The sequence below is a fragment of the Vitis vinifera genome, chromosome 15, assembly GCF_030704535.1.
Source record: "Vitis vinifera cultivar Pinot Noir 40024 chromosome 15, ASM3070453v1".
NCBI lineage: Eukaryota > Viridiplantae > Streptophyta > Magnoliopsida > Vitales > Vitaceae > Vitis > Vitis vinifera.
In genome coordinates, this window is record NC_081819.1 from 14,652,442 (window position 1) to 14,665,481 (window position 13,040).

General features: G+C 34.3%; 1 protein-coding gene across 1 annotated transcript; it reads left to right on the forward strand.

Moving 5' to 3' along the window:
• Nucleotides 1-1,838: 1,838 nt before the first annotated feature.
• LOC100266721 (uncharacterized) lies at nucleotides 1,839-12,931 on the forward strand. Its single transcript, XM_002270591.5, has 5 exons — nucleotides 1,839-2,469; nucleotides 4,301-4,741; nucleotides 7,469-7,561; nucleotides 8,849-8,988; nucleotides 12,317-12,931. Exons 1-5 carry the CDS (start codon nucleotides 2,062-2,064, stop codon nucleotides 12,756-12,758), a joined length of 1,524 nt encoding a protein of 507 aa, XP_002270627.2. The 5' UTR covers nucleotides 1,839-2,061; the 3' UTR covers nucleotides 12,759-12,931.
• The last annotated feature ends 109 nt before the right edge of the window (nucleotides 12,932-13,040 follow it).

A 13,040-nucleotide genomic window follows, 5' to 3' on the forward strand; every position in this document is an offset into this window, starting at 1 on the left:
AAAAGATTGGCCAAAATAGAAAGAATACATCCCGAAAAAATTAGACTCATTAGAAAAATGAGAAGTATTTGGAATGTAGTCCAGACACCTGAAGTTGTCAAACTTATTGGATATAAATGAGTTTTTATAAGAAAGTGTAATGAGAAAAATGAAATAACGAGATATAAAACGTGACTCATAGCCTAAGGTTTCTAGTAGAAACCTAGTTTTGACTACAAGGAAACATATTCTCCTATGATGAACGCAACCATATTTAGATATTTAATTTGTTTAACAGTCTTAGAAGGACTGGGTTTGCATCTCATGAATGTCGTTACTGCATATTTACATGGATCTTTAGCTAATGACACACACACACACACACACACACATATATATATATATATATATATATATATATATAAATCCTTGAAGGATTTCAAATGCCTGAAGCAACTAATTCAAAACATTGTAGCATATACTCAATTAAGCTATAAAGATCCTTGTATCAATTAAGCAATCCAAAGACATGTGGTACGATTACTTCAATGAATATTTGAAGTGAGAAGTATGTATGTATTACCTTATTTGTCTATGCATATTCAGTATGTTGAATATTTGCAATTATTATAGTATATGTGGAACATTGAATTTTGTTGGAACTTCTGAAGAGGTTACAAAAATAGTTGATCATTTGAAAAGTAAATTTGAAATGAAAGATCTTGGAAAACAAAATTTTTTCCTTGGCCTGTAGATCGAGTACTTTTCAAACGAAATACTAGTTTATTAGTCAACATATACAAAGAAAGTCTTGAAGCACTTTCATATGGATAAATCACATCCATTAAGTTTTCTAATGATAGTTCATTCACTTGAAGTGAAAAAAAACATCTTCTGTCCTAAAGAAGATAATGAAGAACTACTTGGTCTAGAACTACCATATTATAGTGTTATTAGTGCGCCAATGAATATTGCAAATTATACACGACCATATATTGTATTCCTCGTTAATTTACTTATAAGAGATAGTTTTGCACCAACTCAAAGACATTGTAATAAAATCAATCATGTACTACAATAACATGGGTCTATGTTATTTTGAAGGATCAAAATCCCAATTGTTTGAATATGTAGATGTTGACCATCTTTCAAACCCTCACAAAGCTTAATCTCAAATGAGGTATGTATTTATTTATGGTGGTACGATAATATCATGGAGATCAATCAAGCAAATAATGGAAACACGTGGACTACCCTCCATCAGAGGTAATGCTACCAAGTTAATAATGTTGCATGCATTACACATATTAAAGAATGATACATTAAGGGTGATAGAATTAAACATATATCGCCCAAGTTTTTTACTTTCATTAACTCCAGAAGAGTGATGAAATTGTTATTCGACGAATAAGATCAAGTGACAATTTAGTAGATCTATTCACAAAGACATTGTCAATTGCAATGCTCAAGAAGCTCATTGGAATACGAGTATCAAATATCTCCATGTTGTGCTACTAGAGAAAATATAATCATGTCAACATGAGGAGAGCTAATTGATAAGAATATCACTATGCTGCACTATTTTTTCCTTCGTCCAGGTTTTGTCCCATTGGGTTTTATTGACAAGATTTTTAACGAGACAATTATAATGATCTAAAAAAATATTGTACTTTTTTTTTTTCATTAAGGTTTTTTTTAATAAGATTTTAATGAGACATATTTTTATGATTATTCAATGGGGAGTATTATAAAATATGAGACTTTATTGGACACTTGTGAATAATCATCCATATTAATGTATATCTTTTTGTGAATTCATAGGCTTTTTTTTTTTTTTTTTTATAAAATATTAAGCGCCTATTCTTAAAAACTATTTGTATGAGCTATTTTAAAAAACAGCTTAGAAGCCATTCTTAAAATCGGAACGGAACGAACTACTGATCTACTACTTCCTCGACTAACCTCCGATGTTCTAGGAGACTTGTGACGCGTCGGACGGCTGGGTTTTGGTTGTAATAAAAAATTAAAAATTTAAGCCATCTTGATTCTGGAACGAAAGCACGCGCTCTCTCCCTCTAAACCATGCAGACTCTATCAATGGACGCTTGCAACTTCCCAGGTTCTCATCCCCAATTTCTAGGGTTTCGCGCTAACAGCCTCTCTTTTTCTTCCTCATCTCCAAGCCCTGTCTCCTTCCCCAATCGGACACCCATCTTCCCCTGCATCTCCTGCACCTCCAATGCCAGAAGCCAAAACCCTAGGCGCAACACCCATGGGGGAGGAAGAGGAGAGAGGCCCAATGCCAAGGGCAAGGACAATGTGTGGAGCGTGGACAACGACGCCTCGGCTATGGTCCAGAAGGAAAGGGAGAAGGCGACCAGAAGGAGGAGAAGGGGTCGGAGGGTGAGGACTGTCAAAAGGAGTAAGGGCGATAGGGTTATGATTTCTCAGGCTATGTTGATGGAGGTTGAAAGGATGCTTCAAACTCAGGTACTTTTTGGTTCATTTATTTATTTTTAGGTTTTTTTTTTTTTTTTTGGGTGGTGGGAAAATGTGAGGGAATGAATGACACTTATGTTGAGTTTTGGATTTTCGTGTTTTGTAACTGGGGAAAATTAAATTTTAAGGAGTGGTGGTTGTGATGATTTGTCAATGGGGTTGAAGTCACTGAAGCTTTTCCACAAACTGTGGTACTTTTGCTGCTTTGAAGTTTTGTGTTTGGTTGGTGGAATTGTGGAAAAATGAATGAAATTGTGAGTTTTAGGGTTTTTATTTTTTTGGGGTTTGGGGACTGGAGAAAATTAAATTATAAAGAGAAATGAGGGGAATAGGGATAGTGAAGGTAACTGTTTTTTGAACTTATTTAGTTAAGGGTTTTTTTTTTTTTTTTTAAATATATTTATATAAGTTTTCTGTTTGGTAAGACATTGTGGGGAAAAATGGAAATTTAAGTGGGGAGTGTAAAGGCTTTCATGTTTGGAATTGGAGAAAATAAAATTTTGAACAGGAGTGAGAGTGTGGTATTGTTAGCGGATGTTGAATTCATTTACTTCAAATTCTTTGATTAATTATAGAATTTTCTGTTTGGCGAAGTGTGGGAAAAGAAAAGATTATTAGGTATTGAATATTTACTTATCGAAAAATCTGGTGGTCTTGACTCGTTGACAAAGGTTGAGACTTTGTTTCAAATTTTGGTATTTTAATTTTCAAGTATTTAGTTGTACAAAGTTATTGTTTGGGTTTGTGAGAAAATGTGGCAAAAGAAAAATATTGATGAACTGTTAGAAGTTTTCATTGTTTGGGAACCTAGAAAAGTAAAACCTCAGCTAAACCAAGCATGACACAACTATTTTAGCTTCATAGAGCATGTATCATAAGCACATGGAAGAGATGCACAAGGTCATGACTGATACATAATATTTCCATTGAAGAAAGATTTGGTGTGATTTGATTATGATAGTTTTCCCATTGTCAGGTTATCCTAGTCTTTGTATTCTCCCTGATATGATTTATTTTGATAATCCATTGATGGTAAATGTGGGAAAAAAGGGAATTAATTCCAGAGCTTGCTAACTTTATTCTTTTTGCATAAGAAGCTTAAATATTTCCTTGTTTCCAACTCAAGGCTGTTTTTCAGATACCAGGTGCTTCAATCTTCCCTCTGGAATATCTTATTATATCTTTTTCATTGTAATGGTCTTCAAAATTTTTAAAAAAAAACAAGGAAAGAAAGAAAAAGAAACTCATCTAATAACTGAGATAAGCAGTTTTGTTAGACTCAGTTAAATACAGGGTTTTGTTTTCTGGGGCCTAAAATGATGAAAGTCTATGATATCTTATTTTCATGTATTTCCTCTGGAGTAATAAAGAAAGTTTACTTGAAATTGAAACAAAATCAGAGTCTTTATAACTTGCTAGGGTTACCAGGTAATGGCATGCATGCATCTTGTTTCACAATGGATAACTTTGGGGTGTGATCTGTGAAATTTGGTTGTGTAGTTAAAGTACAAAAATATAGCTATAATTTTGGATTATGTACAAATTGTTAAAGAAGGAAGTCAGAATTGTACAAATTTGGTTTAAAATTTTCAGGATTTAGACAGTTGGATTTGGATGCAAGTTTCTGCATGTATGCAAATTAAAAATGGTTTGGATTTTTTAGTTTTATATACATATTCCTTTTAATATTCTATTATTTTATAGGTATATGCTACGTCTCATGTTGATTTAAGCACATTAACAGTTTTGTATGCAGAATTTCAAGGCTGTTTTTCTGGCATCTTGTACTTTGACCTAACAAATAGGGTGGTATTCCTTTCAGGAACCTGTAATTCGACCAGCATGGAATACATTTGCAAGTAGTGTCAGTGGGATATGGAAGGGAGTGGGGGCAGTATTTTCACCGATCACTGCTGAAATGGAGCCAATTGATATTGGAAACAAAAGTGAAAGCCTATATGATTGTTATACTCTTTCCTGTGTTGAGGCTGTGCCACCCTCTGTTGGTGGGCAGACATCTCAAATCCAGAGGAAAATAAATTGGGTAACACTGAATCCTTATGGTGAAATGCAATGCCAGAATGGAGGTGGCAATAGAAGCAAAGAAGAGTTTACTGATAGAGATGCACCTTTATCCACAAAAAATGTTGATGGAGGTGTGACAAACCATATTTTGCCTAAATTTGAGTCTTTTGACTTTGGGACAAGTGATGTGATGCAAGAAGATATCATGGGCCATGAGTCTGGTCTTGTATTCTTCGAGGTAGATCCTGACCCATCCCCTCTGTTAGTACATTATATTAAACGGATCAATATATATGAGAAATTCACACCATGGGTTTAATAAATGCCAGTGCATACTTCCTGTATGCTTTGGGAAGCTGTTTGGGCGTTTCCTTTTAATATGTAATCTTTGTTTTACCTATAAAAATAAATTAATAAATTACTAGAATGGATAATGAAAACCTTTGGGCTTAGGATTATGCTGAAACTGCTAACCAAGGCTTGTGCATTTCTTGACTTAGGATTATGCATTTCTTGTTTACCTATATAGAAAAAAAAGGATTATGCTGAAACTGCTAACCAAGGCTTTTTGAAATTTGAGAACTTGACATTCTGTAGAAATTCCTGATTCCATAGAGTTGTGTTTCTTTTTTGATCCTTGATGCATGTTCTTCTTGCCTTGATTAAATTTCATAATTTTGTTTTATTACAGAGCTAAAGTCCTGGCATTTGCAGTTAACACTTTTCTTTTAATATCAGAAACAAGCATTTCAATTCATTGAGTTGTCAAAAATATGCAAAGATGGATAAGTTATGCTTCCCAAAAAAAAAAAAAAATATCTGACCAAAAAGAAGAAAGACCTATAGGAAAAAAAGCAGAGAGGAGTTTGCTATCTTGTTAGGTGCCTTTTTTAAAGGCACTGTTAATAAAAATTTTGTTTGCCCATAAAAACAAAAAGATTTTGCAATCTTGTGGTTTCCAGTTAACCTGATTATGGTCCTCTCTCCTTTTTTTCAATTTTTTTTTTCTCCTTTTTGTTGTTGTTGTTTATGGGGTGGTGAGGATTTGTTTCAATTGTCTTGAGTTTCCAGTTCCGGTTTTAGTCAGCTTTTGGTGAGTGTAGTTGAGTTTCGATTGTACCTTAAGTAATTTATTAGAGCATTTTGGGTTTCATGAACTTTTGATAATGTACAAGCAAGCATTTTAAAAGGAATATAAACATGTGCAAACACCCACCTATATGTATATTAAGATATATATTATTGTAAAAATGGTTATTTTTAGGATATTTTAGTTGGATTGTCTCACTAGTCACTACCACTAAACAAGAGGCATGTGCAGGTTCAACTCTTCGTCCCTAATTTGACATAGAATTATTAATAACGTACAAATATAACATTTATTGATTTCTTTTCTACTTTGTGGACTTTCAAATTTTCAATTCAACTCTATGGTCTTGACTTCCAAGCCTGAACTGTTTCAAACAGGCTAACCTAGAATCCTATTCTGATAATATTGGGTGTAATAAATTTCTTGATTCAGTTCTATGAGAGTGCTTACCATATTATGTTTTAGGGCACTCTGGGAAATTTTTTATTCCTTGATTCTGCTTGAGTTTGTGATACCAGAACTCTGTACCTTAACTCATTGTTCTCATATGGGCCATATTGACATAACATGACAAGGATGTGGGTGTGGATCCTTGTCAAATACTCTTATTTTGCTTTGGATTGACTTTAAAATATAGGGATAAAAGAGAAAGGAAAGAGTTTTTTAATCAAGAATATATTACTTTTTGCTTCTAATTAGTTTGTAATTGATTTTTTTCTTTAGTATATCATAACCAAGTGTCATTCAAGATCAATTTTTAGTCAAGTTTTCATATCCTAAAAGTTGAGATTCTACATCTAGGACCTATACCCAAACTCATGTGAAATAGGTTTGAGTTACACATGTTAAAACTTTGGCAGAAAACTATAGCTATAAACCTTAGTCTAGTACATTAGATGCAGTTCCTTTCTCCCCAATCAAATTTATATGAAAATTTAATGTTCCATCTAATTTCAAGGCCTTTGCTTGGTTGGTGCCGCATAAGAAGGCAAATACCAATGACATGCTAAAGTTGATAAAAGCTTTCAAATCTCTTAGTTCTGATTGGTCTGTTTTATGTAAGGGGAATGGAGAGTCGATTGATCATCTCTTTAATGCTTTGGCACCATCTATTTAGATCAGTAAGGATTGATTGGGTGATTAGGTCTCATCTGAGGGTATATGCGCTATGATGATCATTTCATATAGAGATTTGGGGAGCTCCATCAGAGGTAAGACCATTGGGCAAATTACTTGTCTCACATTGCTCTGGATTATCCGGTGAGAGAGAAATGCTAGAATTTTTTAGGATAAATGGAAGATGTTATATTCGTTGTGGGATTTACTTTACTTCTATTCCTCTTAGTGTTATTCAATTCAATTGGAATTTGGTATGTAGATCAAAAGGGTTTAGACATCATTGAGAGGAGTTTAGTCAAGACTTGAGAAGATATCATCATTATATATTATTTTAGAGTCTACACCTTTTGTATGGATTCCTTGTATAGTGAAGGAATTCAATCATATTTAATTAGGTTTTTGTAATTGTGGGGAGGACTCCTCATCCTTCTCATGTTCTTTTTAACCTTAACAAATACATCTTTTGTTTCTGATTAAAAATAAATAAATCCTATATCTGTAATCAGGACCAAACAGATCAATCATAACTATTATGTACTCAGTAGGGTATAGATGACAATGGATTAACTATTAGTTGTTTTTTCTGGAAAATGAAAAAGTATACATGCATCTTGATTGATGAAAGGTGCCTGGTGGCTTGGGAACTTATCTCATGACTCATTTGTAGTTTCAATTCATATAAACCAATAATTTTTGTGTGGTTATGCTTTTCTTGATCACTTATGACATGGGTATAATACATTGGTTGATTTACAGGATGGATCTTATTCTAGAGGTCCTGTTGAGATTCCTGTTGGTGAACTTGACGAGTCGAAGTATTACCTTTCTCCAACTTTCAAGTTTGAACAAGTAAGTTTAGCTTGGTTTTTAGTGTTCATTTTTATAACCTCAAAACTTACGCAGAGGCGGTTTACCATCTAATTCTTGTAATGAACCCTAGGTTGAGTTTTGGCCTTTACTGTACAATGGGCTCAACATTGATGGAATATAGTGATTTTATTTTGCAAAAAGACTGTTGGATCCAACTTTGGAAAGAGAGGCTTCATACATAAGATTCACTAATTGGCTTGGGAAATGTGCATCAGTAGGAATATTCACCATTTGATTGGTATTTGTCTATTTTAATTAAAAAAATGCATTTTTTTCTTCTTCTTGTTCTTATACTAATAAGCAAGGATGTCTGTGGATCTGTGCTTATAAATTATCTTCATTTATGTTAGGATGAGTTTTTCTAGCCTTCTTGCCTCGTCTTGATTTTAAAGTTATATCACTGTCAATTATTAGTCATGAATCATGCAAAGAAACTGTCTCCTTATTTGTTTGGGGCAAATTATATAGCAGAGTCCTACATATTTGTATCAATTGTATGTGGTGGTCAATTTATGCACAATGTTAAAATATCCTATACAATGTTTAAGACCATTGTTAAACCCAAACATTGAACAACAAATAATTTGTAAAAACTAAGCCACCAGTTGAGAAGCAAGAAAAGCAATTGTATGTTTTCTTACACTTTTTTTAAGGCCAAAACTAAAGGGCATTTAGCATTTTGGCTGACTACTATTCAAAAACCACATTTTGAATTATATTAAAGAAAAAGAATAGTGTGTGCTTCATATAAAAAATAAAAGAAATAAAGAAGAATAAGTCGAGTTCAGGACAAATGTAGGCAATGAGGAAATGATGCATTTTGGGGCTGTAGCAATATGGGGGTGGTAGTGAGTGTGGATGGCAGTGATGGCAACTATGGAAGCAAGATGGTTAATGGATCAGTTGAGTGGAGAAAAGTGGAGGATACTTTGGTTGTGAAATGATGGTGCAGGTGGTATTTGAGTAATTGGTGTTCATGGTATTGTTGATAGTGATGTGATACTGCTTAGCAGTGGTGTTGTGCTGGCAGTGCTAGTGGTAGAAGGAAATGAAAGGTTTGGTCTTCAAAAGCAAGCAATTTTACAGTACCCTCAATACAAGCCATATGGTACCTAATTTAATGAATATAAGTCTTTATTTCTTTGCCTCTGCCCAATTGACTGGAACTGTATGTTCATGTAGTAAAAAAGCACTTGTTTTATTAATTAATTGAACTGGAACAAGATGGAAATAGTTATTCAGTCTCTCAATGTTTCCTTTTTTTAGTGTTTGGTAAAAGGTTGCCACAAAAGACTGCGTATTGTCCATACTATAGAATTCAGCAATGGGGGTTCAGACATACGGATAATGAGGGTGGCTGTCTATGAAGAACAATGGGTCAGTCTTTCAAGCCTCCCTGATCAAAGGTACCTTTTCATTTTGTATCATTTGGTAATGTACTTTGCAATTTTCTAATATCTTTTCCTATAAGTAAAACAAGTTCAATGTAACAAATGTTGCACATCAATATTTTCACATAGCCAAAGGATGTGGCAAATAATGTGACGTGTTACTTAGAATTAGAAGTTGTTGATAGATCCCTACAAAGATGATCTGTTTTGTACTCAATTTCCTAACCTTTTTAGAATTGTGATAGTTAGAGTCTTGTTTATTTCATCCATTCTAGATTTTTCTTCTTCCTCCTTGGATTGGAACTTCAATTTCTGTTGAATGAGAGAGTTTGCTCATTAATTTCGTCAAGCTTATTTTATATTATGTCTTCCTTTTCAACTGTTTTTAAGCCCTCAATTTTGGGCCCTCCCTTCACTATCTACTTCATTTGGAAACCTAAAGCCCCATCTAAGGGGTTAACACCACGTATTTGCTGTGGGTGAGGAGCCCTTTCGAAGCTCTTAATCCAAATCTTTGTGTTATGTGCCTAAAGAGTAGTGAATCAATAGATTATCTTTTTTTATATTACCTAGTGACTTTGAGCCTTTGGAATATGCATTTAACCTTACTAAGATACATTAGGTTCCTCCTTGGAGTGTGAAAGATATGTTGTTTGTCTTTAAGGATACATTGGTATGTGGCTTGCCTTGCTTGTTGTTGATAGTTTGGAGGGAGAGGAATATGAGGAAGTTTTAGGATGAATAGAGGACCTTAGAATTTATTTGGGATTTGATACATTTCTCTTCCTCTTCTTGGGATTCTTTGAACATTCTACAACTTGATTGGAACATGATTTGTAAGTCAAAGAGGGTAGCTTGTAGGATGTTCTTTGTACAGACTCCACCTCCAATGCATTGATCAAATTAAACTTTGATTGGTGTATTCTAGGTAACCCAAGCTGACTAGGAATTGGAGGTGTGACTAGGGATCACCATGATATGGTGTTGAGAGCCTTTTGGAAACCAATAGGAGAGAATTTGGCTATTGAGGGAAATATTGTAGCTCTTTTGGAGGGGCTCATTGCTAGAGCTTTGATATTTCCAATTTATTGATGGTGGGAGATTTTTGTAAAAGGTGATCTCAGGGGTGTATTGTTTGGAGAGAGATCCTTGGAAGTATGACATGTGGCTTCATTAAATCCTAAATCTAGCCAGCCACTTGGATTGTTCCTTTTCTTGATAACCTTGTTCAACTAACGATATTGCCTATTGATTACCTAAAGATGGAGCCAAACGGGCGGGTTCTTTTGTGGGGGAGATTTTACCCTGTTGAGTTGTATATTATTGCTATGTTTTACACATGTTCTTGTTTTGTCTGTGATTGTTATAGCTATATTGTTGCACTAGTTAGATATTTCCTCTTTTTTCTTGTCATACTTTCTATTTTGGAAGGATCTCTTATCATTCGCTTGTATTTAAATTTAATAACAATGAATAGATTGTTTCTGGTTCAAAAAGAAATAGAGACAGACAGACAGACAGAGACTTTACCTAGGCTGAGAATGGATTGACTACTAAATCTTGGATGAAATTTTCTTTTATGTATGTCTATGCAATCTATTATTAACTTCTTCACAACTCCTTCCAATGTAAAAGAATACGATATTTACAACTTCTCTCAGACAAGAGAGAAACAAACTTAACATTATTTATTAGATATTCACAATATGTTACCTATGGTAATTGGGTTTATGAATTATGGTCAACTAACAGATTAAATTAAGAAAATAAACAAAGTTATCTGTTACATCAGAAGAACCAAAATGGCAAAAAAAACTAAATAAATACAATAAAAAACTTGTGTCTTGGAGTGTGGCTCGAGGAATAATTCTATGTGGATGATTGGTTGAAAACCTGATAGCAAAAACTGCCCTAACCAGATTAATTTCTTATTCTGGGATAAGACTGAAAGTTCCTTGAAAACTTTCCAAAGATGCTTGTCACAAAACCTGTGGAAATGAAAACAATGAATGTTGAAACTTGTGTTTTATGTTGCATCTGTTTTCCAAAAAATGAATTCTCCTTGCAACTAGTTCATAATTTTAACTTCTCTTTCAGATGTTTTATTTTTGTTTCTGCATGCTTGTGTATGATTAAAAAGATGAACAAGTTTGTTTATCAAATACATTGTAATTAAGTAAACATAAAACTTTCCCTGGAATGTTTTTCAGATTTTCTGTAGGACAGATATAGGTAAATCCAATCAAGAATATTTTCCAGATCTAATAAATGTATTTTTTATGAATTCATAAATTATGCAGTCTGGGTATTCTGATTGAAGATGTGATGCTCTCAAATAGAGTTACAAGAAAGAGCTAAGATTCAGGAAAAAACTTGATACAAAAAGCTAAACTGCTCTTTTTGAAATAGATGAACATGCATGACACTCAACATGTGATTCAAAAAAAAAAAATGTGCTGCAGTATAGGGGCTTTCTTCCAACTACCCACCCACTCCAATACTTTCTCAACCATAATGCCAAAATCCTGTCCTCCTAGGGTTACCTCCCAGTGGGCTTCCATGGTACTTCAAAAGCTACTCGCCTATTCACAACCCTGCCAAAGAGGATTGTCCAAGATGCGCTTTTGGTTAATATTTGCCCCTGGCATAGACACCAAACCTGATGCTTTTAGGATAAGTTTGTTAGCTAATTTGTCTTAGAAGTGTAGAAAAAGGTATTCAGCAAACTAGAGATAGCCCTAACCAAGTCTTTTGCCCACCACAAAAACTTCCACTGAACTCTCTAGCCTGGGTAAAAGTGTATTAAGGACATCCATAACCATTGAAAACAAGAAAAGGGTTAGGGGATCCCTTAGCCTCAGTCCCCTAGCAGCATAATAGCATCAGTGCAAACCCTAGTCTACCACTTTATAAACTATCCCCTTCTTCTGCAGAGCATGGACCTCAATCTTCATCATGTGTAATGCCTTTGTTGCTTATTTAACCACATTTTGTGTTGTACCTTCAACGCTTCCACTCTATTATATATTTCTTTATTATCCATTGAAAGGTTATTATTTCACAAAAAAGTTATTACTTAGGAAATGACCTTTACATTCTTCCCCTGTTCATATCATATTATTATCATTTCATATGGTTAGGACCAACCCACCCAATAACTTTGTATCAAGTTCAACACCTTTGTAAGACTCCACATTTTAGTTTTGTCAAAAACTTTAAGGCCATGTTAACTGCTCTCTTCTGGTTTCTGTGATGAGTTATGATCTGTAGTTTGCATTGGCTTAAACACATAGAATGCTGCCTTTTGTCTTCCTTCATAGAATTAAGTGCTTGTTTCAAACAGTGATCTGGAGCTCGATTCAAAACCCTTTTCCCAGAGGAAGAGAACTCAGCCATCAGAGCTGACTGGATCCTGGAAGGTGTTTGAGGTGAGTGCTACACCAGTCTTTGGTGAGGAGATGTTAGCAGGGGAAAGCAATGGCACACCTTATGTTTACCTCTGCACAGAGACGTTAAAGAAGAGAAGCTTGCCAGAAAATCCAGTATACTTTGGAGAGGAGGAGATGCTAGACATGCAGGATGTGACTGTTCTTTGGCTGCCTGGTGGTGTCACAGGTTATGTTGATGTCAACAAAGAGGGTGTACTTTGTATTGGAGTAGGGTGGTACTCAGATGAAGGAATCAATCTGGTGATGGAGAGGGATTATGGGATAGATGGGAAGCTCAAGGAAGTTAGATGGAAAACTGAGGTAAAGAGAAGGTGGTCCGACCCAATCCCCGTGTAAATATTTAAAAGCATTTTCACCTCGTTGCCAATATATTTTGATTGGAATCTTTTGTATCAGTTCCCCAATCTAGTGGTGTATGACTGAACCTGGTACAATGCACATTTGATTTGTGAATGAAAATAAGATGGAAATAGAGATGAATCATAATATCATTTAAAAACAATAATAAAGTCCTGATAAGAATAAGATTTGACCTTGTACTTCAAAATTTATTCTCATTCTCATTCTAAAAAGCAATCCAAAAGCATTAAAGAACAGGAAATTAATCGACTTTGCATT